The sequence below is a fragment of the Leptopilina heterotoma genome, unplaced genomic scaffold, assembly GCF_015476425.1.
Source record: "Leptopilina heterotoma isolate Lh14 unplaced genomic scaffold, ASM1547642v1 Lhet_169, whole genome shotgun sequence".
NCBI lineage: Eukaryota > Metazoa > Arthropoda > Insecta > Hymenoptera > Figitidae > Leptopilina > Leptopilina heterotoma.
In genome coordinates, this window is record NW_025110885.1 from 335,911 (window position 1) to 360,159 (window position 24,249).

General features: G+C 29.5%; 3 protein-coding genes across 9 annotated transcripts; 1 reads left to right on the forward strand and 2 right to left on the reverse strand.

Moving 5' to 3' along the window:
* Nucleotides 1–390: 390 nt before the first annotated feature.
* On the reverse strand, nt 391–13,898 carry LOC122499516. 7 transcript variants are annotated; one of them, XM_043607922.1, is made up of 10 exons: nt 13,370–13,898; nt 12,325–12,413; nt 12,099–12,199; nt 8,178–8,575; nt 7,636–7,958; nt 6,407–7,549; nt 5,803–6,095; nt 4,939–5,380; nt 4,332–4,433; nt 391–2,502 (listed from the first exon to the last, which is right to left on the reverse strand). In XM_043607922.1, the coding sequence occupies exons 3-10, from the start codon at nt 12,190–12,192 to the stop codon at nt 2,163–2,165; spliced, it is 3,135 nt and encodes a 1,044-aa protein (XP_043463857.1). In that variant the 5' UTR covers nt 12,193–12,199; nt 12,325–12,413; nt 13,370–13,898; the 3' UTR covers nt 391–2,162. The 7 variants fall into 7 exon arrangements, with proteins under 7 accessions (XP_043463857.1, XP_043463854.1, XP_043463852.1 ...); XM_043607919.1 differs by having other exon boundaries at nt 4,939–5,368; nt 8,127–8,575; XM_043607917.1 differs by having other exon boundaries at nt 8,127–8,575; nt 13,403–13,897.
* Nucleotides 9,549–11,527, forward strand: LOC122499519 (transcription factor Adf-1-like). The gene is made up of 3 exons (XM_043607926.1): nt 9,549–9,880; nt 10,641–10,993; nt 11,099–11,527. The coding sequence occupies exons 1-3, from the start codon at nt 9,745–9,747 to the stop codon at nt 11,333–11,335; spliced, it is 726 nt and encodes a 241-aa protein (XP_043463861.1). The 5' UTR covers nt 9,549–9,744; the 3' UTR covers nt 11,336–11,527.
* Nucleotides 13,899–18,754: 4,856 nt separating the features above from the next.
* Nucleotides 18,755–23,765, reverse strand: LOC122499535 (the record flags this gene model as incomplete). Its single annotated transcript, XM_043607951.1, has 5 exons — nt 18,755–19,527; nt 19,611–19,724; nt 19,832–20,042; nt 20,171–20,919; nt 23,186–23,765. Coding segments are annotated over 5 exons (2,427 nt in total), but the record flags the coding sequence as incomplete, so codon positions are not given.
* Nucleotides 23,766–24,249: the final 484 nt, after the last annotated feature.

Genomic DNA, 24,249 nt, shown 5'->3' on the forward strand with positions numbered 1-24,249 from the left:
TGCTGTGTTCTGATTGGTGGACAAATTTCCATACCGAATTATGATTGGTAAGCGAATTATTTCCAAATTTCTCACTGGCGGATGAATCTTCCCGCGAAATTATTCATTATTTAAATATTGCAATAACAATTCTAATTATTTATTTGTTCTATTTACTTATTTTAATTATTTATTTATTCTATTTACTTATTTTAATTATTTATTTATTCTATTTATATATTCTAATTATTTATTTATTTTATTAACATATTCTAATTATTTATTTATTCTAATTATTAATATAATGACGAATTCAAAGAAAATTCATTATTCAAAGAACACAAATAATTTTCCAATTAATATATTCTATTTTGTATTCAAACACAAAAAAAAAGGAAAAATCAAATAAAATTTTATGTTTTGTAAATTTTATTTATAATCAAATCTTATACACCTTTAAAATAATAAAGATCGCATTTTTTAACGTTTTATAAAAATACAGATATGCATATTCAAATTCATTCACAATATCAGTCATACGTAACTTTCACGCACAGATTTAATTAATATAATACCTTTTACAATAGAATTGTTTGTTATACAACATTCAACTTTAATTGTAATATATATGTACGTCTATTTACAAACTTTGAAATAAGATAAAGATTTTTCGAGAACATTTGGGTCGCTAGCGAAGCATTTATCGAGCAAACTAATTGAACATTTTTTAAATTGAAAGAAATAGATAAATTTTTTAAGAAAAAGAAAAAAAAGGAGGAACTCGATAAAAAATACTTTTTTTCTACACTACACAGAAATTTTCTTAGATTAGAAAAATCTGAGGCCGTTATTCGACAATATCACATATTTTCTTTTGTTTGTTTCTTTCGCATGAAAACGACAAAAATTGTACATAATTTGCAATTATATTGCTTACACGATTATAGTGAAATATTATTTTATTACAGTAATATTTTTTTTCTATTTTCCACTTTAATTTTCTAATCCAAGAATTTTGTAAAGTATTTTTTTTTGAAAAACTTTTTTTGTTTTCAAAACATATTTTAAATATGAAGTTAAACATAATTTTTTTTAGGAAAACAAATAAAAATTTCAAGTTATTTGAAAATAACAGATTTTTCTCTTCACTCTGATTTTAATTTACATTATTTATATAAATATTTATAGTTTCTGTATTTTTTTTGTGATTATTATAAAATTTGACGGTCATTATTTTTTTATTCAGTTCTGGTCTACGTCTATAAGTTATTACTTAACAAATCCGGAACTCGGAACATCTTCTAAACAAATATATAGTATATTTTCTAAAGACTTTAAAGAATATTCTATGTACATTTAATACCGTGACTACGAATGAAAATAAATAATTGGATGCAAAACGAAATGAATTAGAATGACATACATTTCGGAAGCTCACATTTCCATGACGATCAAAACAAAACAATTGGCTTCAATTTAACAATAAACTTTCTGGTTAGCTTCCAATTAAATGAAAAAGAAAGAACATTTTTAAACTTCGCACAAAAATTAAAAAAAAAACATTCTTAATTAAAAAAAATAATAATATATAAATCGATCATTTTTCAACAAAATGAAAAATGAAAGAAAACATCAATTCAAGACAATAAAATTATATTGCAATAGAAATAATCGTGCCAAGTTTATTAATGTAAAGTCTGAGAAAAATTCATTTTTTTAATTTTGACTAATTTAACAAAATCATTTTTTATAAATTGTTAATTTACTAAACAAAAAAAAGAAGTAAATGTCAATTTATAAGAAAATCGAAATCAACGATATTGTTTTCGTATACAATAAAATTGTTTATAATTTACATTTTAATCGACTAACACATCTCATAATGTTTCTAAGTAATTTCACAGTGCATTTAAAAAAAAATTCTGAACAAACAAAGCAAAATAGAAACTCTCAACTAGTATTAACAGTGGAGCATTTTTGATTATTTATATATCTAGATATTTATAAATTTTTAATCAAAAATATAAAACGTCATGGTTTTGAAAAAAAAATAAAATAAAAATAAACGCAATACTTTTTATTGCAAAATGAAAAGAAAAAAAAATTAGATAAACTGAGAAAAATTAATGGAACATATTAAAGAAAAAAATCGAACGTAAAACTCAAAAATTCGTTGGTCACAGTTACCTGTTTGATAAATGTTTGAGTGGTCCGAGACTTAAAATTGAAGTGGCACCAAGAGCTCCTAAATTACAAACATTCGGATTTCGCGCACCGTCTATTGTTACTATTGGTAAACCAAAATAGCCTCCAGTTTGAGCACTCAGCTGAGACAAGGGAATGAAACTTTGAATTCCAAGATTCGAGAGACGATTAACGACGTGCGGTGATTTTAAATCAACAACTGGCAATGCTAATTCAATCCCACCATTCTGTAAACCTGAATCTACCTCCTTGTGATAGGTCTGTTTGTGCGTCATTAAAGCTGAAGCCGTTGGATATTGTGCAGGACACAAATTACATCTGAAATAAATCGTACATATAAATATCAAAATTTTTTCGAATTAAATACAAAAATGAATAATTTATTGAATAATTGAATGTTTCTTAAAATTCAATTCCCATAAAGAATTTTATCAACGAATTTTTAAATAATTGAATTCTTTCGACGAATTTTAATAAAATTTTCAAGATTAATTACATTTTTCGAAGAATTCGATTAAAATTGTATCCAAAATAATTTAAATCCTGCGATGAGTTTTATTATTTAAAAAAATAATTAAATTAAATTAAAATTGTATTAAAAATAATTGAAATTCTGCGATGAGTTTTATTATTTATGGAAATAATTAAATGTTTGCGTACAATTTTATTAAAATTTATTTTAAATAATTGAATTCTTTTGGGAAATTTATTAGAATAGTAGATTATTGAAAATCATTGAAATGAAGAAAATTTTTGAAAATAATTGAATTTTGGAGAAGAATTTTGTTATTTATAAAGATAATTGTGATTTTGACGAGAATTTTTTTTTTAAGTTTTTAACATAATTGAACTTGTAAGAAGAATTTTATTACTCTTGAAAATAATTGAATTTCTGTAATAATTTGCAATTTCTCCAAAATTAAATTTTTTTCCCGCGTGTTTTAAATTAAAATTCTTCTATAAATCCATTATTTTTAATAATATTTGAAAAAGTTCTTTGAGAATTTTCAAATTTATTTATTTACAATTCAATTTTCCAAAATTTCAATTATTAGGAAATTCTTCAATTAAATATATATTAGAAAATAAAAGCTTCAAAAAAATAATTTTAAGTAAAATTGAAATAAACTTTTTCAAAAAATTAATTCTTTTACAGAATTGTTAGTTAAAGGTATGAAAAATTAAAATTTTCAAAGATTTTAATTTTAAAATCTTTTCAAAATTCAATTATTTCTAAAAACTCTCGCTATAATGCTTTTTATATTCAATTATAATCTAAAATTTTAAGTAAAATTAATTTATAAATCAATTGTTATTAGAAAATTCTACTAGAATTCAATTATTTAAATAAAAAAAAAACTAATTTATTGAATCCTTTTAGAAAATTGTATTTAAATAGTAGATATTAAAAATCTTTGAATTGAGTAAAAGTTTTTAAAATAATTGAAATTTTGCTAAAAATTTTATTGAAATTTTTGAAAATAATTGAATTTCGGAGAAGAATTTTATTATTTCTAAAGATAATTGAAACGTTGACGAGAATTTTAAAAAATTTTTGAAGATAATATAATTTCGACGAAGAATTTGATTAGGTACTTTTGAAGATAATTGTGTTTCTGCAATCATTTGTAATTTCTCTAAAATTCTCCAAATTATATAGTACAATTAACGAATTTTCGTCCTTTTTCTGTTAAATTAGTATAAACTATAAAGATTTAAAAGTACAGGTTAAATAAATGTTTGGCGTGAAACTTTCGCCTAAATCTATTTTGTCAAAAATGTAATTTAAATGTTCAGGAAAGTTTTGCGCTAAATTTTCGTCTATAATAGATTTATCCGATAATGTAATTTAAATGTTAAGGAGAGTTTCAAGCTAAACTTTCTAGAAAATTTGACGCTAAATATTCCAAACATTGCAAACAAATGTTTAATAAATTTTTTCATTTCGACATTTTCATACCTTCGATATTATATTTGCAAAATATAATTTTTTTTAATTATTCAGCGAAACTTTTAGTCGAAATATAATCCATTGACCTTTTTTCCATTTTCCAAATTACGGTAAATATTTTTAACTAACAATGATAATAATTACTTAAAATACTATATACTAAAAACTAATTTTTAAATGAAAATTGTATACTAACTTGTGTAAGAGTTTACTAGTTGCTCGGTGATTTGCCATATGTTGCGTGAGCATTTCTTGATTTTGAAATCGTTTGTCACACACTTGACATGTTAATAATGCCCTGCGAAAAAAATTTATATTTGTTAAAATTAGAAATTCAAATAATTTCCATACGTTCTCAATTTTCACAAATTTTATTATCAATACTATCAGGATTGTCACAGATCAAAGGATAAAGTCAGGAAAAATGAAACCGGTCAGAGAAATCAAAAAAATGTCAAGTAATTTTATCAAAAGTAGTGGAAAAATGTCAAATTTTCTAAAATTACTAAAAAATTCTGCTTTTTGGTTAAAAATTTTTAAAATACTTAAAAACTTTGAATTCTCTTGAATTTTTTTTCAATTTGAATATCAATTAATTTTAAAATAATACCTCGATTTTTATACAAAAATATATGGCAATTTGAATAGAAAAATAGTTTTTTTTCAAAATCTTTGATTTAATAATGAATTAATTATTATAAAAAAAATTACAGAATCTAAATCTAAACGTTGTGAACTTCTTAAAAGTGAAGGGAAGGAAACGTCAAAAATCAGGGAAATAAAAATAAAATTATGAAACTAACCTCGGTGGTCGTCCACGTCTGACAAGAGGTGGTGCAGGTGGAGTGTCCTGAGTGAGATCTACCGTTGGTGGTCGTGGTGGCCTCTCAACTTCATTGCTAGGCGGTTTACTTTGTTTATTCTGAGGAACAGCAAACTGTCCCTGCTGTTCCTGTTGCTTTCTCTGTGAGCTCGCCGGAATAATTGATATTGCTGAATTTAAATTTAAAGCCGGTATATTTTGCGCCGGCGCTGGTCTCTGTGATTGTTGGGCCTGTTGTTGTTGTTGTTGCTGCTGTTGTTGCTGTTGTCCCGACACTTGCTTCCCTTGTTCACCAGATTTACCCTTTTGCATCGCTGGTGTAACTGTAATTCCTCGCGCCGCTAAAACATTAGCAACTGCTTTTGCATCCGGCTTTTTTCCACCAGTCGTCGTTGTATTCTGCACTTGAGCTGGAGCGGAACCTTTATATTAGTGACAAAAAAAAAGAAACAAACAAACGTTTTTTTTTCTCTCAATTTGGTGCACGCCTTTTTCTATATATATACATGGAGTAAAAATATTCTTTTTCTTTATTTTTTGAAAGAGCAAAATAAAATCAAATGTGCACGAAAAGAAAAGACATGCGATTTTACATTTTTTTTTTTTAAATTAGAAAGTATGTACATTGGAAAAATTAAGACTCTGGACTATTTACTTCAGTAATTTAAAGACAAAAGATGAATCTTTTGTCTTTAAATTTTTTCATTGTAATTATAAAAAATAAACATCAATAAACAAAATTGAGAATACAATTTTGAAATTCTAGTATCAAAGATATAAATAAAATGCAGAGAAATAGACGAAGCGTATTTGAAAAGATTAATTGTAGTGGAAAATTACTAACCAGGTTGTCGAACACTAAGTGTAATTGAATCGGTGAGATGAATTGTGGAATCACTTTTGTTTGATTGAGTTGTAGCACCTTGAACATTTTGTATCACAGGAACACCGTCATTTCGTTTTTGTTGGGCGATAACATGACAGTCGGGATCTTCGTTTCTATCAGGTAAAAGAACGTCCATTCTTCTTTGTTTATTAACATTTGCATTATTCATTTGTTGCATTTGTACCGGTTGCTGCATTGGTCTCTTTAAACGTTGACGAGGCATTGCCTGAGGAGGCGGTATCCTGGGAGCTCTGAAAATAATTTCAATTAAAAAAAATTAGTAAAATTTACTTCGAACGTAGCAAAATTTACTCCGAAAGTAGTAAAAATTACCAGAAAAGCCTAACGAGAAATTTTTTACTATAAAAGTAGTAAAAGTTACTTTATATTCTTCAGAAAATTCAGAATTTTCTTATGAATTTTAAAAATTTCATTTTTTTTCAGTACTTTTAATGAAATTTCCTGACAAATTCTACTTTCCTTGAATTCCCTTATTTCCCTGAACTGTGGCAACCCTGTCCAAGAGGAAGTAAAAAAAACCTAGTTAAAAATGAAAAATTACCGTGGGGTTTGTACGATCGTCGAATATCGGCTCCGTGGCATTTGAGGATGCATCTGGGGTACTCCCATCTGCGGACCTGGATAACCAGGTGGTGGTGGTCCATATTGCGGGTACATATGAGGCATATGAGGTGGATACATGCCCTGAGGTCCGGCGACTCGATACATTGGAGGCCTTCCCGGTGGTTGAATGTACATATTATTGGGAATCATTGTATTCGCTCCTGGCGGAAGAGTCGGTTGCATTTGCGGCTGAGGAAGTGGCATTCGTTGTACTTGTTGTGCCAATTGTTGAACTGGTGCTGGCAATTGATCGAAATTAACAGGAGTGATCATTTGCTGTGAATTATTGGCAAGGGGATTATATGAAGGTGAACCAGCTTGATGGGGAGATGTTCCAGGATTTTGCGGATCCACTGTCATATGCGGTGACGTTGTATTCATGTGCGGTGAACTTTGATTCAAATGCGGTGAATTATGATTCATGTAGGGTGAATTTTGATTTAAATGTGGTGAACTGCCGCTCATATGAGGCGACATTTGATTAATATTCGGCGACATTGGCGCACCGTGTATTTGCATTTTGTGAATTGACACTTCCATCGGATTGTTGAAAATTAAATTTCCACAGTCTGGAATGTTGCATTGAAAATGGCCCATTTTAGCTTTGTGAGCGTCTAATTGTGCAATGTCCTTGAATTTTTCGTTGCAAACGCGACATGTGCTCACTGTTTCGGCTAGTCTTTCTAAAGAAACGTATTCTGTTTCAAAAGTCGGTATGTTGTTTGATAATTCGTTTTGACTTTGTCGTTGATGTTCAATGAGGAAGTTTGAAAGTAAATTTCCGGTACTGTCGTTGGCTGAAGTTGAGCCAGTTTCACTGTCTTCTAAACTTGCGTCCTGTTTATCGTTCTCGTCGGTCGTTATTTGATTCCAGCTGAACGTTGAACTTCTTTGCTCACTTTCTTTATCAATTCGTCCGTCTGCTGATGATCGAACTGGTTCTGGTGCCATAATAGAAGCTTTCGGTACTAAACTTATTTCCGGTTTACTGTGTAGTGCTTGTATTACATTACTGGAACTTTCTGTATTTTCATCTTCATCGGTTGGATTTTTCTCTGGTGTCTCAGCCGTCGATCTGGAACTGATGTTATTATTAGTTTTTGAACAACTGTGTCTTTCTAACAAAATAAATAATATAAACTGAAAAAAAGAACAAAAATTGCTTACAAATTGTTGATGAAGCAGAATTGTTTCGGTTTTACAAACCTTGATTGTTCACCAAGGATCTTGAGATTTTCTATTGTTTCTCTGCATGTTTCTTCGAGATTGTCTGATTCTTCTGGATATTCACTTTCATTTACTACCTTCTCCGATGATTCATAATTGTCTCCTGCTTGTAAATCGTCTATATTCTGATCCTCTCTCTCCGAAGGATTTGCCATGTCGCTTCCAACTCCCGAATCTCCTTCATTAATATCAACTGATGTCCTTTCTGTTTCTTCCAGAGGATTCCGCGTTTCCGTATCATATTTTGCATTGTCATCGTCTTCCTAAAAATTACAATCTTTAATAAACATCAACAATTTTAACTCTTAAAGCTGAATTTTTCAAAAAATTAACTAAACTACTCCTAATTGTTAATTAAAATTTACTTATTAGTAAACGAATTTTCTGCAATGAAAAATACACGAAAAGAATCGTGCTCCCTAAAAGCTAACCTGCTGATTTAATATCACATTTTCAAACGGTTCGTTAATTTGATTTTCCACCTCATTGTCATCCTTATCTTCATTTTCTCTAAGGCCTGCCACCTCGTCTTCGTTATAATTTTCCGAATGGATATCCAAATTGCTGTTTATAACAGTAAAGTCTTCAGACACTGAAGACTTTTTCAATGTAAGCTTCAAAGAATCGGAGCTGCACTGCTTTTTCAAAGTAAACTTCAAAGTTCCCTTTTGATCAGGATCCAACCAATATTTATCGTCCTGTTTTTTCTTCACTGCTCTCGGATTTGGAATTCTTCTCAGCACAACACGAGGTTCACCCAAATGCACGTTAATATGTGATCGTAAGTCTTTCTTTTTCAAAAATTCTTGACCACAAATTTCACAATGCAACAAATCAGTCGCCAATTCATGAAGTGGAATATCCGTACTTGAGTTTTCATCTAAAATCCAAAAAAATAATTATATTGTATAATATAAAAATGTAAAATTAACAATCAAAGTAAAAATGAGAAATACAAAAATTAATATAATAGATAAACTTCTCTGATGACAAACAATATTCATCAATTAAATACTATTAAGTAAATTGAATTAATAAAAAGCATGAATATAATTAAAGTATAATTATCTAATTGTAAAAATATACATACATCATTTTCAGTGTTAAATTTCTTTGATTTTTTAGAAACTAAAAACAAATTATAATGAAATAAGCATATTTTTTTAATAAAAATGTATAAATATAACCTAAAAAACAAAATTTACAAACTAACGCTCAATGTACTATATTATGTGTTTTAGAATTATAAAACATACGCAAACATGGATCACAAATTCTCACAAATTGTTAATTTTCTCAGAAACTTTTTATACATAAATTAACAAATTATACTTTTCTGAACGTGCACATATAAATTATTCAATAACATTATTATATGAATATCAGCTTCACTTAAAAAAATATTGCAAACGAATACTTTTAATCTTTTTTATGATTTCAAGCACATAATTTTTATTTATTTCAACAAAAATTTATTGTTTTGATAAAGTTTAATCACACGCCCACAACACAAGCTTTGAGCAGCATAACGAAACAAATGACATCAAAATTTATACGCCCTTACATTAATTTACATCACTTGGATTTTGTTACGTACTGTAAGAATTGTTTAAATCGTTAAAATTGGTTAAAATTACGAAATTCCGCAATTATAAAAGAGAAATAGGAGAAATAGTAATTATAAATGCAATTTTAAGGAAATAGTGACAAAAGAATAATTAAAATTTAACTGGAAATTATTAATTTAAAATGAATTTGCATTATTGCAATAACAGTGACGTATCATTTGGGCAAATCAATATATATGTTCTTTAAAGATGCGACGCCATTGGTTGGTACAGTCGTTTTGCCTGGTTTTGCCGCGACGCCGCCATTACGTTCTGTTTCTCATCACGCAAGACGCAACAAGCTGCAACGAGCGTAAATCCATCGCGGCATTGAGAATTTCTTTTATTTATTCATATTTTGTGAATGTAAATTGTTTTCCGTAAACAAAATTTGTCCATTGAAAATATTTAGATTGAAATTAAAGGTGGAAAAAGTAGCGCAATGTCAATTATTGACGACGTCGAGTTGATCGAGGAGGTAAAAAAACGTCCATTGCTTTTCAACAATAGATACCGAAATTGTGACGAAGCAAAGGAGGAAGCATGGACCGAAATCGGTAACAAACTTAACGCAAAACGTAAGTACCATGTTAACTTGATTTTTTTAATCGTAATTTTTTTAAATTCTGTTTATAAGGGAATCAGGGGACAAACATAACCTATAATTTCTAATTTCTCTTAAATTTTTCGAGTCTCATGTACTTTTCTATAGTTTACTTTTTCTCAACTTTTAAGTTTGATTACCCCGGTGTTCTTTGTTACATTTATTAGTATCAGAATTCCTCTATATAAACTTTTTTGCGACTTAAGTTACACTGATACTTAACCGTTTTTCTATTGTTATCCAAAAAGATCTTTTTTTGCAAATAATCGTAAATTCTACTCTGCTCTACTGATAAAAACTCGTATTTATATGTTTAGAAATTAAACGAATTTGTCAAAATTACAAATTTTGTTTGCCGATATAAAATGGTGACAAAATTTATGTAATTTGCAAATTATTTTTTATTACGCACCTTAATCTTAGCGAAAACATTAATGTTTGCAATGTCAAGGTTTCTAATTCGCTTTTTATTTACTGTTTGCTTATCGCAACAGATATAGAGAACAATTTACTGGAGAAAAATATCTTCTCAATCTTATTATTTGAAAATAACAAGAATTTCATGATTCTGAATGACTACAATGATTTTCTTTCGTTAAATTTTTAAAAAATGATGTGAAAATTGCTACTTTATAATTTATAATAGAGGCAAATAGAAAAAGATCTTTAGTCAAATGGTATTTAACGAGATATTTTTAATTAGCATAAATTTAATTTTTAAAATTTTACCGCAGCCAAAGATGTACGAAGCCGATGGAGAAGTTTACGTGATAAATTCGTACGGGAAAAGAAAATAATTCTAAATAAAAGCAGAGGCAATAAAAGTCTAGAGGCAGTGGAAACGGAATGGCCCTTAATGGAAAATATGTCATTTATTTGGCAGCACATTGTTCACAGGCGAAAAAGGCGAAGTAAATTATCAAGAGATGACATAAAAAATGAATCTATCGAATTATCGGATAATTTGCCAGAAAGTGCAGAATGGTATGTTGCTTTAGATGTGGACAGAAATGATCAGAACCATGTGTCTAAATCTGAGGTCGATATGCCACCAGCAGCGAAGAGAAAACATGTCATCGATTACGAGGTAAAATTCATCAATTCTCATATTTTTCATAATCGAAAAATTATTAATTCTGACAATTGATTTTCAAATTTTAATTTTAAATTTAAATCTTTCCACTTTTAACAGGATTCGCCTATTGAGGATGTAGGAGAATTTGTTCCTGTTTCGGAAGGTGAAGAAAATTATTCCCAAAGAATGGACCAAACGGAATCATTCATCGCCGATGACAATCATTATTTCTGTATGTCAATTGCCGAAACACTGAGAAGATTTTCAACTCGTCAGAGAGCAGAAGCTAAGTTAAAAATGCAACAGTTATTATTCGACGTTGAATTTAATTATAGTTCATCTAATTTGGAGTAAATTTTTTGACAAAATGTCACGAGAAACAAACATTAAATTATTAAAAATTTGTCATTGTTTAAAATGAAAGCATCATTATTATAAATAAATTTAAAAGTTTATTACACTACGAAATGAATGGGGAATTCTGGAGCAAATCCGTGAATTTCTCAATGATTAGCTATTCAAAAATAAATTTTTCACTATTGAGAATCGTTCTAAACTTCACAATAATCTTATTAAAAAAGATTATTTTTCTTTTTTAATTCCCATCGAAAAAATTTTCTTTATAAATATAATAATGGTACGAAAAATTATTTCAAATCCACTATTAATTCATTAAATTAAAATTTTTAAATTAGAACAATTAATTGATTAAACTTTATTGTTGGATTTGCTCTGCTCCTTTTTTGTGAATTTTCCATTTTCGAATTTTTCAATCGAAATATTAAATCTTGAAGTAAATTATTTTTACAACTATAGTAATGTTCCTCCATGATTATTAATTATTATTAATTAAAATATTTAGATTATTAATTAATACACCAAGATTATTAATTATAGTTTAAGAATCTTGACTAGATAATATACGATTAGAATTATTCGTTTAAATTTACAAAGTTCTCTTAGTTCTTACATAGTTGAATGATTGTTTATTATTAGAACTTATATATAAATATGTAATATTTTTAAACGAAAAGAAAAAATAAAATCACTAAAAAATAGTGATTTAATTGACGTTAAATAATTTTTGGAATTATATTATTATTAACGACAAACATACCTAATTCTTGTGGTTCTTGTACGTCATCTTCTTGGGATTTTGTTTGTGGGGAATATTTATAATCAACAAAATCATGCTCCAATGGAGTGTTCATGTCTGACCTGAAAAAAAAATTATTTTAAGATATTTCTTTATAAAAACTATTTTGTTTACATTTAGAAACAAAATATTGATATTATTTTCGAAAATAATTAATTAAATTAACTTTTTAAATGATTATACTTACAAGCATTGTTTTCAACAAAGAGGAAAGTCAAAAAAGTGTTTTTTCCTTTTGAGTTGTAATCATTCCACAGGTTTAAACATACACGTGACCTTGAAATAAAAATACAGAACAAAAAATAAGTAAATATTCTGATGTGAATAATTGAATATTAGATTAAATATTATTTTTTTGAATGTAAATAGAAAAGAAAGCAGGAAATATTTTTTCACTATTCTTTTTAAATGCTTTTACATTGTAAATGCACTTTTCGAAATGACAGTATCGTTTTGTCCACCACGTGAAATTTGTTTTGACGTGCTTTAATTAAGTTTAATCATTCTCAGAGCTTTTAATCAATTGTCATTTGCCATTAGTTTTTTTTAATTTTATGATTTCTTTTTTCAGTATTTTTCACCGAAAGTCCTTCCTTATTGTTCCAGAAGCATTCTTTCCCAAGAAATAACACACATTAAAAGGTACAAATTAATATTTTATGTTTACTAATCGACTTTAGACTTTAGTAGCTAAAGAAGAAAACTTTTTTTTATTTTCATAGTAAAATTTTACTAAATATTTTTTATTTCACTTTCTTTTCAGTTCATTAATCATTTTCATCCATCCACTTTTATTTTGAATATTCTGCTGAATGCGCCACATATTTGGCGCACAGGAGAATTTGAAAAGTACTTTTTCTTAATAATATGAGAAATATCATCACGATAATCCAGTAAGAGGAATTCTTGAATTCATGCCAATCATCGAGAATTGAAAATCAACAGGAGACGATTTTGAGGATTCACGACAAAGGTATTTAAATAACGAATTAATAATTGTAGTCACGTTTTGAACAACACATAAAAGACCTGATTATTTTTGAAAGGAAAACTTGTCATAGTAGCACAATTGTTGAAGATTGTCAATCAGGTCTGGGTTAGAAGACAAATGACAGCTGATAATAGGGAAAGTAAAATAATATGACATCACTGCGCACACGGCACATATTCAACAAAACGACATATCTCGAAAAGTGTTTTTGATATTTGGCACGTGCAAGGATACTACACACATTTAAGGTGGTGAACTAAATTCAACGAAATACTTGTGTATTGCAACCAAGATGGCGGCTCCGTGTTTGTGATGAAATTTTTCACGTTGCAAGTAAAATCAACGTCAGCGTACCGAACTGTTCAAATGCGTTCGGCCGGCGACGGGTTCACAATGTTCACAGACGCGTTGTTTTCTAAGGACGCGCGGGGCGGCGCACGCTGGGAACATTCTGAGGATGCCTCGGAGCTCGAGTACCTCCTTCCCCTTTCACCTCCATCACACCACCTCCTCCTCCTCCTTTTGAGGGTTCTAGCTAGTAGGATTGTGTGCTGTGCCTCGCTATACGACTCTATATTTATAAAATGCCGTGTATACTATGCATTTGGTGTGTGTGTGTGTATAGGTCTTTTGCACGGAACCCAACAGCGGGAGGTAGAGACGTGAAGGGACCCAAATTGAAATTAAAGTCAACACGATTCTCTTGTTCGTCCCGATGGTGGGGCACCAATCCTCTTTCACCATTTCAACGCATTTGCGCACTGTGAGCGCTCCGAAACATTTCACCACCCCCCCTCCTCAGCAGATTCGTTCCAAAGAATTCCCTTTGGAAAATGCCACCTCCAACTGTCCAATTGCCACTGTCATTATATAATAAACCAACACCGTCTTGGTTATAACCAACAAAAGCTATATCTGGTTATATCCTACAACATACATTGTCTGTGAGCTATATTTTACCTCCAGCTATATTCCATAAACTACACAACTTTAACTTGCTTCTCTCTGCCACGATGCATTACGTAATTCCGATTAGATATCATTTCAGCCTCGTCTTTTTTTTTCTCTCCGGCAAAAGGGGAAATTTTCTCTCTCAAATTGGAGAATTCTTTCCTCTTTTTTTTCTGCTTTTCGAATAATGATTATGAGGATTATAATTTTGTATAATGATGTTCCATTCTAGAAATATAATGATCCTATACTTACTACCTGGTAAAATAAAAGGTTTTCTAAGAGGTACATTTTTTGTTTTATTATCGCAGCTTTTAAAATGTATTTCCGGGAAACTCTCTCTCTCCCACCTACCATTAATTTTCCTTTGCTAGAAAAGCGTCGGTTCCGAAAGCTTTGGTAATGGTGCGCAATGGTTGAGCGTTGTTGGGCGAGAATATGGTGAGGGAACTTGACACGGAACCCGTCGAAACCAGCCGAACAGGCAACTATTGATCGGTCGGTCCCCTCAAATGGGTTGTTCAGAATGCCTAGAAAATTTTCCACGAACTCGAGGGGGAAAAAGTGCTGGTTCGAAATTCTGAAATAACTTCCCCTGCAAGGCTACGTTCTTCAATAAAATCCCCAGCGGTATACATTCTCCTCTCTATCCGGATATTTCTCATGTTATTCCTCCTACTCTTCATCTAGATATCCCTATTCCATTTCGCTCTTATCTCCAATTATCTATTTTCCATTATCTCCACATTAATTGAATGCATTTTATTTATTTTATTCATTTTATGCATATTATTTATTTTATTCATTTTATGCACATTATACATTTTATGCATTTTATATCCAATTATCATGCTCATTATTTCTGTCGTTACTGCTCATTATTTCAAATCTTTGATAATCAAAGAGCCATTCAAATCGATTATAAAAGAGAAAGAGAGAATTTACAGACTCCCTCAGTCCATTGTAGTTTTCATCCAGGACCCAGTATCCATAGACAATGGATTTTGAAAACAATAGGCATCCAGAGTATACAATATCCAAAGTGTACACAGAGGATAACCGACATAAATAGTAATCCGCTAACTATGTAGGGAGTTTAGTTTGAAGAGCTGGAAGAGAAACGTCAATGCGTAATAAATTACGTCCATCCAATTGGTAATTAGATTCCAGTCGGTTGGAGTTTCTATTGCGACGTCGACTTGATTATCGATTTTGTTCCCACCACCACTTGGAACACAAATGCGGAGCTCTGGCTGAAATGTTGGAGATCCAATCATAGTTCTGAAAAGCGTGATTACCCGCTTCGGGGAAAGGGGCAGGAGGTATTAAAACCGAGGGACGGGAAACAGCTACAAAGAACGTTGACCTGCCATCCAACCCTCCTCTCTTTCGTCCCGGATTCACTGCCAGCTGCGCACAACTTTCTAAACTCGACTCATTCCTGACAACTCTATGGTTTAAGTTACGCTCACTAAATACTACTATAGACTTGAAAATATAGTACATGTGCAACTACAAATGTCTGTCTGTTAGGATCGTCACTTTCCGGTGGGCTGGGAGGCAGATGGGCGTAACCAGACATGTTTTCTCTTTTTTATCATTTGACTGTAAACGTTCGAGTTTACTTTTTGTTCTGCCACGTAGCGGAAAAAAAATTCCCCTTCTAGATTTCATATATATATTTATGTATTCGGTGGTTTTAATTCACCTTTATTTTTTAATTTCCCCCTTTTTATTTAATTATACAATTTCTCCACACAGACTATTGATTTTTATTTTATTTTTCAGCATTCACCGACTCGACATCTAGCGGCGGCGTCACCGAACTAGAGCACTTGGAATTTATGGATAGGGAAACTCGTCAAGCGTTATGAGTCATTCGTCTTCCAAAGTGCGAAGATAAGAATACGAAGTTTGAATCATAAAGGAGTGTAAAGAGAAGTATGTACATTTATCTTGGCAGGAAAAATTCCAGGAAAGAAATAGTAATATATTTTATAGAAAATTGCATGTCATAAAGCAATTATGCTTCTGACTGGAAGAATTTTTCACTACTAACTATGGAACAATCGATGTCAAACGGAAATCAATTGGCAATTGTCTCGCATTGCGCCATCTGGTGTTAGCGTCCTCAACCAACAGACCCGGAAAACTTATTCGATTCTTGACTTTTTAATGAATAAATAATTCATTTAAAAGCGGGTATTTATAATTTACCATTTTATAAATATTACTATGAATGATAATTTTAATTCTCGAATATTGTCTGGACTCTAAATTGCGCCAGAGGAGAGGAAATGGAAAAAATCGACCCTTTTGCCCCATAGTGAATTCCTGTCGAGTATTGATAATTTTATCATGAAAGGACTAAAAAAGGGGACGGAATTTAATTAAATTTTTCGAAAGTTGATCGCCCCTATAACTTATAAGGGCAATTAGACTTATAATCTAATAAATACGTTTCAAGACCAAAAACTATAAACTATTTAATGTTTGAGTTATAAAAGGAACGTAAACGTAAATGGACTCTTCCGTTCGGGATAATATATTTTGTGCCATAGAGAGAGAGAGAGAGAGAGGCGGGGGTTTTAATGCGGGTATATTCATGAAAAGGTCAACGAGAAATAATGGCATGATATTCCAATGCGTAGTCGACGATTCCAATCTAGATGTTTGTTTCATGTATTCATCGAATTCAGTTTATTCAGTTTATTCAGTGACGCATTCGTGGAACTGGAACGAGATAAGTTTCAGACCGCGCTTGAATTCTCAGTTACTGTATATGAATATATTAAAGTTCCCTCTCTCTCTCTCTCCCCCCGCCCAAATAAGCGAAGCTCTCTCGACGTTTTCTAAAGCGTACTTAATTATATATATAGGTTTGTTCCACTCGTCATGAATACTGACAGGCGCGCTTTATAATTCTCCGTTCCGTTATTTTGCCTGAAATATCCCGAGGTCTAGAGAAGTGAGAGAGAGAGAAAGAGAGCGAGAGGGGATTTTGGAACGAGTATTAGTAAAGCGCAGAGAGGGCGTGGCTTGGGTTGTCCTTAGTAGTATTTCAGCGATAAAGGAAGGTTTTTTTTCTATACGTGCAGAGATCGCTCGCTCACTCACACAGATGTGTGATGATATTGGAAAAATGAGTGGAAATTTCCAAGCGTTTGCGTTGCTGTGAGGCCAATTCTTTTGTGTTGGTATACTTACATGTAGTAAAAAATGAAAAAAAAAACTTTTAGTCGTTTTCAGGCTTTTATCTTCTAATTTACAATTTGCCTTGAACGTGTTCTACGTATAATTAGAAACTAACAACACGTCATGAGATATTTCAAATTTACGTAAGATTACTAGTAAATACAAGGTCTTTTTCTACATTATTTTTTTAGGATGTTGTTTCTTTTTCTATTTTTAGAATCGTGCTTGTAGAGTCATTAATTCTGAACAACCTTTTCTCCTGGCGTGACGGTTTTTTTTTTCTTCTCGTGTATGGTTGATGGGGGATCCGAAACTGTAATATTTCTGACCCCACTTTTACGACCGCTGCCATATAGTCAGCTACAGTGTGACTGGCGGATTTGGAGATGAAAAGAAAGTGGAAATTGGTGCTTGCTGTGTGCTTTGCCAGGGTTTTGCCGGCTTTTGCTGACCTCGCTGAGTCTGATAGGTCTGGTTGGTTGTTGCTAGGCAACGGATCGTAGGTTACGGTTGTGCCAGTTAGGTTTTACTGCTCTATCTATACCTATAGTTATATTTTCTCTATATAGTTGCTCGTTTCACGAAAGTTACTAACTATGGCATTACGCCAACGCTGTTGCCAAATTGCTTATATTGGAATATTACATGTTAAAATTGAAATTTACTTCGCAAAATTAATTAAAGCGTAACTTTTGCATTTTTTAATGCTGAGAACTATTAATCGTAATATTTTCCGTCCTCTTGTACGTAAAAGTATGTAAAATAATACCTCTATTCATGTGTGTGAATATAGAACTTGGAATTTAATATAGAATATGTAAATTTATTGTTAGCGTTATTTAGCGTCTCATGTCACAAGTGCACTTTTATCCTTGTACAGTTAATGTGCATGATAAACAATTCGGAGTAATTATTTCCTATTAGTTTGTATCATAATCTACGTTTTGAATTACTGTAAAAAAAACTACAATTGCTTTTTATTTTTTACTATCGCAACAATATAAATTTTTTATTTCGAATATTTTTTGTCATTTATATGGTTGTAATCAAGAAGACTGGGTTGTAATATTTAAGCAATGAGGTCAAGTTTGTCATTTTGTTGCTTGTATCTTATCGACTGCGTATTATTGTTCATAAAATGGTCCAGTTGACGATAAGCTGTTTTAATTAAAGTCCGATTGTTATGCAATAATTTTGGTTATTTGAAATTTTCGTTCTGCGATAATTGTTTTATTTTTTCCGATAGGATAGTAAGTAATAAAAGATGATGAACAAAGAAATTTTTTATTGTATTCTAATGAACATAATTAGACTTAAATATATGCAATTAGGATATATAACACGCTTTTAAAAAAATGCTTTAAAAAAGCTGAAAAAGATAGAAAAGCTTTAATAACTTTAATAAACTTAGAAAAGCTTTTATAAACTTGAATAAGCTTTAATAAACTTTTTTTCAAACAAAAAGCATTGAACAATATAATCAATCTTCAAGAAACTCTTCAAAAATTGAGTCTGTAAACAATTTCGTCTTGTCGTTTTGAATTTTTTTTAAAATACAATAAGCCTTTTTCAATAGATCGGGAACACTCTCGTAATGACTTCCAGTCATTGTTTCATATGAACGAATTCTTTCTACATTATTAATTTGAATTGATAGATTTACATCCGTTTCTTTTACCTCGCTCCAAGAATGAATGTCTTCGAGTCTCAAATTTCGATTGTTGAGAAAATTGGACCATATAATAATTCTTAGATATTCGTCGAAATTATCGATGGAATTCATTTTATAAGTTTGTCGGACAAAATTTTTTAAATATTGCTCCACTTGAAGGATGAAATAACTTTCGGTGTGTAGATATTCTTCCTCGATGATATTCTGTCCGGAAATTAATTGAAACTCTGTTGAGGGAAATGATAACTTATCTTGAGATGATCTTGTTACGTAATTTAATTCAGAAAATGATGTTCCTTCATATTGAGAAGAGATGATAGATTTCTGATCTTCGGGATTTAATGAGCCATTATTGATAAAATGCTCTTCGGAATGAATTAAATATTTTTCCATTGTGTAGGGTGAGAAGTCGAAGGCAATTTGTTCATCGCCACCACCCGCTTGCATCATTACAGGCACTTGATAAAATATTGGTACAAAATTTTTGCAAAGTGTTTTTATGTCCGTTGCTTTAATCACATTTATGTACGATGATCTCGTTAAACTGGTCATTAATAATATTTGCCTCGATAGTCCTTTTGCTGAAATAGAAATTGAATTTTTATTCTAAATTTCGAACTCGAGAAAAAGTTAAATATTTTTATTTCAAGTTTCGTAAATTTACCCTGCTCATTATCGTTTTCATCTCCAGAAGCTCCTTTTTGATCCCTTTGCTCCTGATTTATATTACGAGACAAAGTCGTCAAACTCTTTACAATTGCTTCGGAGTGAAAACCTTCTTTAAAAAAATAGAATCTTTTAGAAAAAATATCTCTGAGTTAAAAAGTTAGATTATTTTGCAAATTGATATTATTTTTAGCAATTATTTGAAAATGAATCTAAAACCTGTTTCTTTTACAGTTGATGACTCTATTGTCGAAGAACTGCCTGCATAATCTGAGCACACGGCGCCAAAAGGATTTTTGTCTAATGAAAGTAATGATTGATCGTCGCCCCTCTGCGAGCACTCTGGCTGAACAAAATCGATGTTTAGAAAATCCTCGGAGCCAGAATTTTCACTGCTTATGTACTGCTCTAAAGCTTGGCGTTCCAGTTCCTGGTAAAAAGAAAATTTTTTTAAATTAAATTTTTTTAAATTAAAATTTTTTAAATTTTCACAAAGAAAATTAAATGAAAAAGAAATTAATTAAAATAGAGAATTTTTTTGGAAAATAGTTGTCATACTTGATAGCGAAGTGCCAGACATTCTTCGGATGTTCTGTATTGTTCCATAGCTTGACGTTCTAAATTATCGTATGTTTTCTCCGACGAATTTTCCTCAATTCGATTATTATTATTATTTGATGGTGAATTTGCCAATACATCACTGTACAATCGTTTTCTCTGACTAACTTCAATTGTATTTTCTTTAAGTGCAATTAATTTTTCATTATTCAATGAATTCATCGTTTGCTTTGAATTTTTCATTTTCAAACAAATGCAATTTGTTTCGGAACTTGATAATAAATCAAGATCATCTTCAACTTCTATTTTATCTGTAACATTATGATTAATATCGGAATTTAATTTTTCTTTTGTAGAATTACTTTTCTGTTTGGAGCCTTTCGTTTGTGGTCTTCTTGTTTTGATGCCGCCTTTCGTCAGGAGAATGAGATTGTTGAAATCGGCGCCTTGATTTTTACGACGTTGCGGATAATCGGGATATGATTCGGGTGCTTTTTGATAGACGGGAATTGAGGCGGCGGTTGATGATGGAGCAGAGGGCAATGTCTTTTCTGCTAATGCAATTGGCTGTTGTACAACAGTTGGATAAATTGGTTGAATCGATGCGTAAATTGGATGCTGTGGCACGTAAATTGGACCTTGTAATTGCAGAGGAATGGCGACACGTTGATACCATTGGGGGTATTGAATTGCCGTATTAACACCATGATGAGGTAAAATTGACACATTTGTATTCTGAAAAATACAATCTTTCAAAGTAATAAAAGGAAATTACCGAATTAGACTAGAAAATTAAATTTGATTCAAGTAGTTCATATACTAAATGATCCTTTTATTTTTAGAATACGTATATTTATATTTTGTCATAAATAATATTTAAGTAAATAATTAGTAACGTAAGGTAATGAATTACTTGAATCAACTTGAAATTTCTACTAATTTAGTTGCAGTTTAACTATAGTAATTTATTTTTTATGGATAGATAATGGCTATTTAACTGTTAATTAATGCTTTTAGGTTAATTACTAAAGTGGAAAATCAGATAAGTTTGGACATAATTAGTAAGGTTTTTCTACTTTTCAGTTACTTTGTGACTCAGGTTTCGAGGAATCATTATTAATGGCTTCAATTAACTAGACAGAGTTGCGAAAGGTCAGGAAAAAGTCAGGGAAATGTCAGGAAATTGGATCGAAAGTTAGAGCATTTCATTAACAATTTTAAAAAATCAAATTTTCAGAGGAGTTTTAATTTAATAATTTTGTAAATAATTGAAACTTAAAATTCTGACAAAATTCGGTTTCCCATAAATTTTAATTCGATTATTTAAAAATACTTAAATAATTATTAAAAAAAATTTATTTCAGAATTATTAAATTGATGAAAATTTTGTAAAACTGAATAAGTGAATATAATAAAAATTGTTGAAGAATTTTTATAAATAGATGAACTTAAAAAGATTTTTTTATTTAAAATTTTAGAAAATTTATAAATTAAAGAACTTAGATTTTTGAAAAATATAAATAAATCAAATTCTTCTAAAAATTAGTTTAATTTTTTAATATATTTAATTAATTATTAAAAATATTCGATTAATATATAATAATTATAGAAGAATTTTAGTTAAAAGCATTAAAAAAATTGTATTTCGGAGAAGTTATTAATGGTTGCAGAAATTTAATTATCTTCAAAAGTAATAAAATTCTTCACAGAAATTCAATTATGTTCAAAACATTTCACAAAAAATTCTCGTCAAAATTTTTATTATCTTTATAAATAATAAAATTCTTTTTTAAAATTCAATTATTTTTAAAAATTTTAATAAAATCTTCCAAAAGAATTCAATTATTGGAAAAAATTTGAATAAAATCCTCCGCAAACATTTAATTATTTTTATTTCATAAATAATAAACATTTTACAAATATTTACAAATTATTTACAAATTTTATAAATAATTAAATTCATCAGAGAATTGTAATTATTTTTAATACAATTTTAATCGAATTCCTTGAAAAATGTGATTATTCTTAAAAAATTTTATGAATATTTATGTTGAATGAATTTAAATATTTAAAAATTTGATTTAAATATTTAAAAATTCTTTATGAGAATTCAATCTTAAGAAACATTCAATTATTTAATAAATTATTTATTTTTGAATTTAAATAACTGAATTTTCGTAGAATTTTCTAATAAAAATTGATCTAAAAATAAATTTCTGAATAATCGATTTATTATTTATGAAAATTGAATTTTTGCAACGATTTTTATTACATTTTTTTCATATAATTGAATTCTTTTGAGAAATTTTACTACTTGTAAAAATAATTTAATTCTTGTGAAGGATTTTATTAGGATTTTTGTAAATAATTAAATTTTTTTTGAAAAATTTTATGGTAATTTAAATTATTATAAAACATAAAAAAATCGATCAATTATTAAATTAATTATTTTTTTTGTATTTAAATAATTGAGTATTTAATGCAATTTTAATAAAATTTCTCGAAAGAATTTAATTATTTTTTAATTTTAATAAATTGCTCGCAAAAATTCAATTATTTTCATAAATAATATAATTTTTCAGAGCAATTTTCAATTATTTTAATAAACGTTTATAACATCAATAAATTTCTTTCCAGAAACTCTCAATTTGATAATCTTAATTCCTATGGAAAAATAATAATGATTAAATATTTATTTTAAAAAGAAGTTATTGATGTTTTCGAACAATTTGACAATTAAGAAAATTCGTAAATAAATGTAATAGAAAATTTTTTTGAGTATCTTATAATTTTTAGAGTAAATCAGAATATTTTTTTGGGTCTTGGAAAAAGTCAATATTTTGTCTGGAAATCAGGATAAAGCTAGGGAAAACAAAATTAAATTTTAACCCTGAATTAGGATTTTAAGATTAAATTTATTTCTACTTTAATTTAATTTTTAATTTAAACTACTTTTTTCGATAAGCTGTGAAAAAGTTTAATAAAGAGAAACTATAGTATATTTGTTTTTCAAACAGAAATGTGGTACTTGAAAATTTGGAGTTGGTGTCTGCCTGTTGGAGAAGAGATCCTCTGGATAATAGATTTCGGATGATGTCGAGGGAAATACTTGTAGAGGCGCGCCACGCTCATCACATTCAACAACTGGTGTCACATATCTATGAGGATAGTACTCAGGAACATCAGGATTGACAAATGGAACTGGTGGTGGTGGTGGCGGTGGTGATCGCATTACTCCAATGGTTGGAATTGGTGGATAATAATGACCAACTTTAACGTATGACGACTGATTTGACCAAATCTGCGGACTGTACTCCTGTCCATTTGGTAATTTTTGAGGTTTTGGAATTAAGTGTAAAATAACTGGTAGCATTTGATGAGACAGAAAATATGGTTGAATTTGTTGCGAGGGAAATAGAAAAATTTCTGGAAGTGGCACCTGATTCCATAAATTGTGAACCAATTCCGATGTGACGCGGGACTGTAATTCCAATTCGTCTAAATTTTCGATTGTGTAACGAAGAGCGGCAAATTTCCTGTATTCGACATCGTGAGAAGTTGCACTCTTACTGGATTCTATAAAAAATGAAAAGAAAATAAGGTAAAGAAAATACTTTCTAAAAATCAATAATTCGTAGAATTTTCATTTAACTTTTCTTGTTTGATATTACTTTTTAATTGTGAAAATAAAAAATTTCTCAAGTTCTCAACTTTTTAAAAGGATTTCTGAAATATTTATGTGAGTTTGCTTGAAATTTTAAAGTTCAGGAAACGTAAAACCAGAAAGTTTGATATTAAATTTTCAACTTTAGTCTGAAATTAGTTTTAAAAAATAAAACGTACTTTTTTATGTTTATTCAGCAGTTTTTATCAAAAGTGATTATTAAGCAAAGAGAACAAAGTTGGTAAATACTTTTTCTCTTTTATTTTTAATTAAAAATTCCAATTTAAACAAACTTTTATCGGAGACTAATTAAAGTATATATTATACTTTTATGAAGTAAATTAATTTTGAAACTCTTCATTATAAAATTGTAATTGCAGTTTTTTTTTAAATTTTAATTGAGAATTTGCGTAAT

Coding starts and splice junctions, on each gene's coding strand:
- LOC122499516 (XM_043607917.1), bottom strand. CDS start 12,192: ATGAACACTCCATTGGAGCATGATTTTGTTGATTATAAATATTCCCCA. Junction 7,959..8,126: donor ATGTGATATTAAATCAGCAG/GTTAGCTTTTAG, acceptor TGTAATTTTTAG/GAAGACGATGACAATGCAAA. Junction 6,096..6,406: donor ACGATCGTACAAACCCCACG/GTAATTTTTCAT, acceptor AATTATTTTCAG/AGCTCCCAGGATACCGCCTC.
- LOC122499519 (XM_043607926.1), top strand. CDS start 9,745: ATGTCAATTATTGACGACGTCGAGTTGATCGAGGAGGTAAAAAAACGT. Junction 9,881..10,640: donor TAACAAACTTAACGCAAAAC/GTAAGTACCATG, acceptor ATTTTACCGCAG/CCAAAGATGTACGAAGCCGA. Junction 10,994..11,098: donor AACATGTCATCGATTACGAG/GTAAAATTCATC, acceptor CACTTTTAACAG/GATTCGCCTATTGAGGATGT.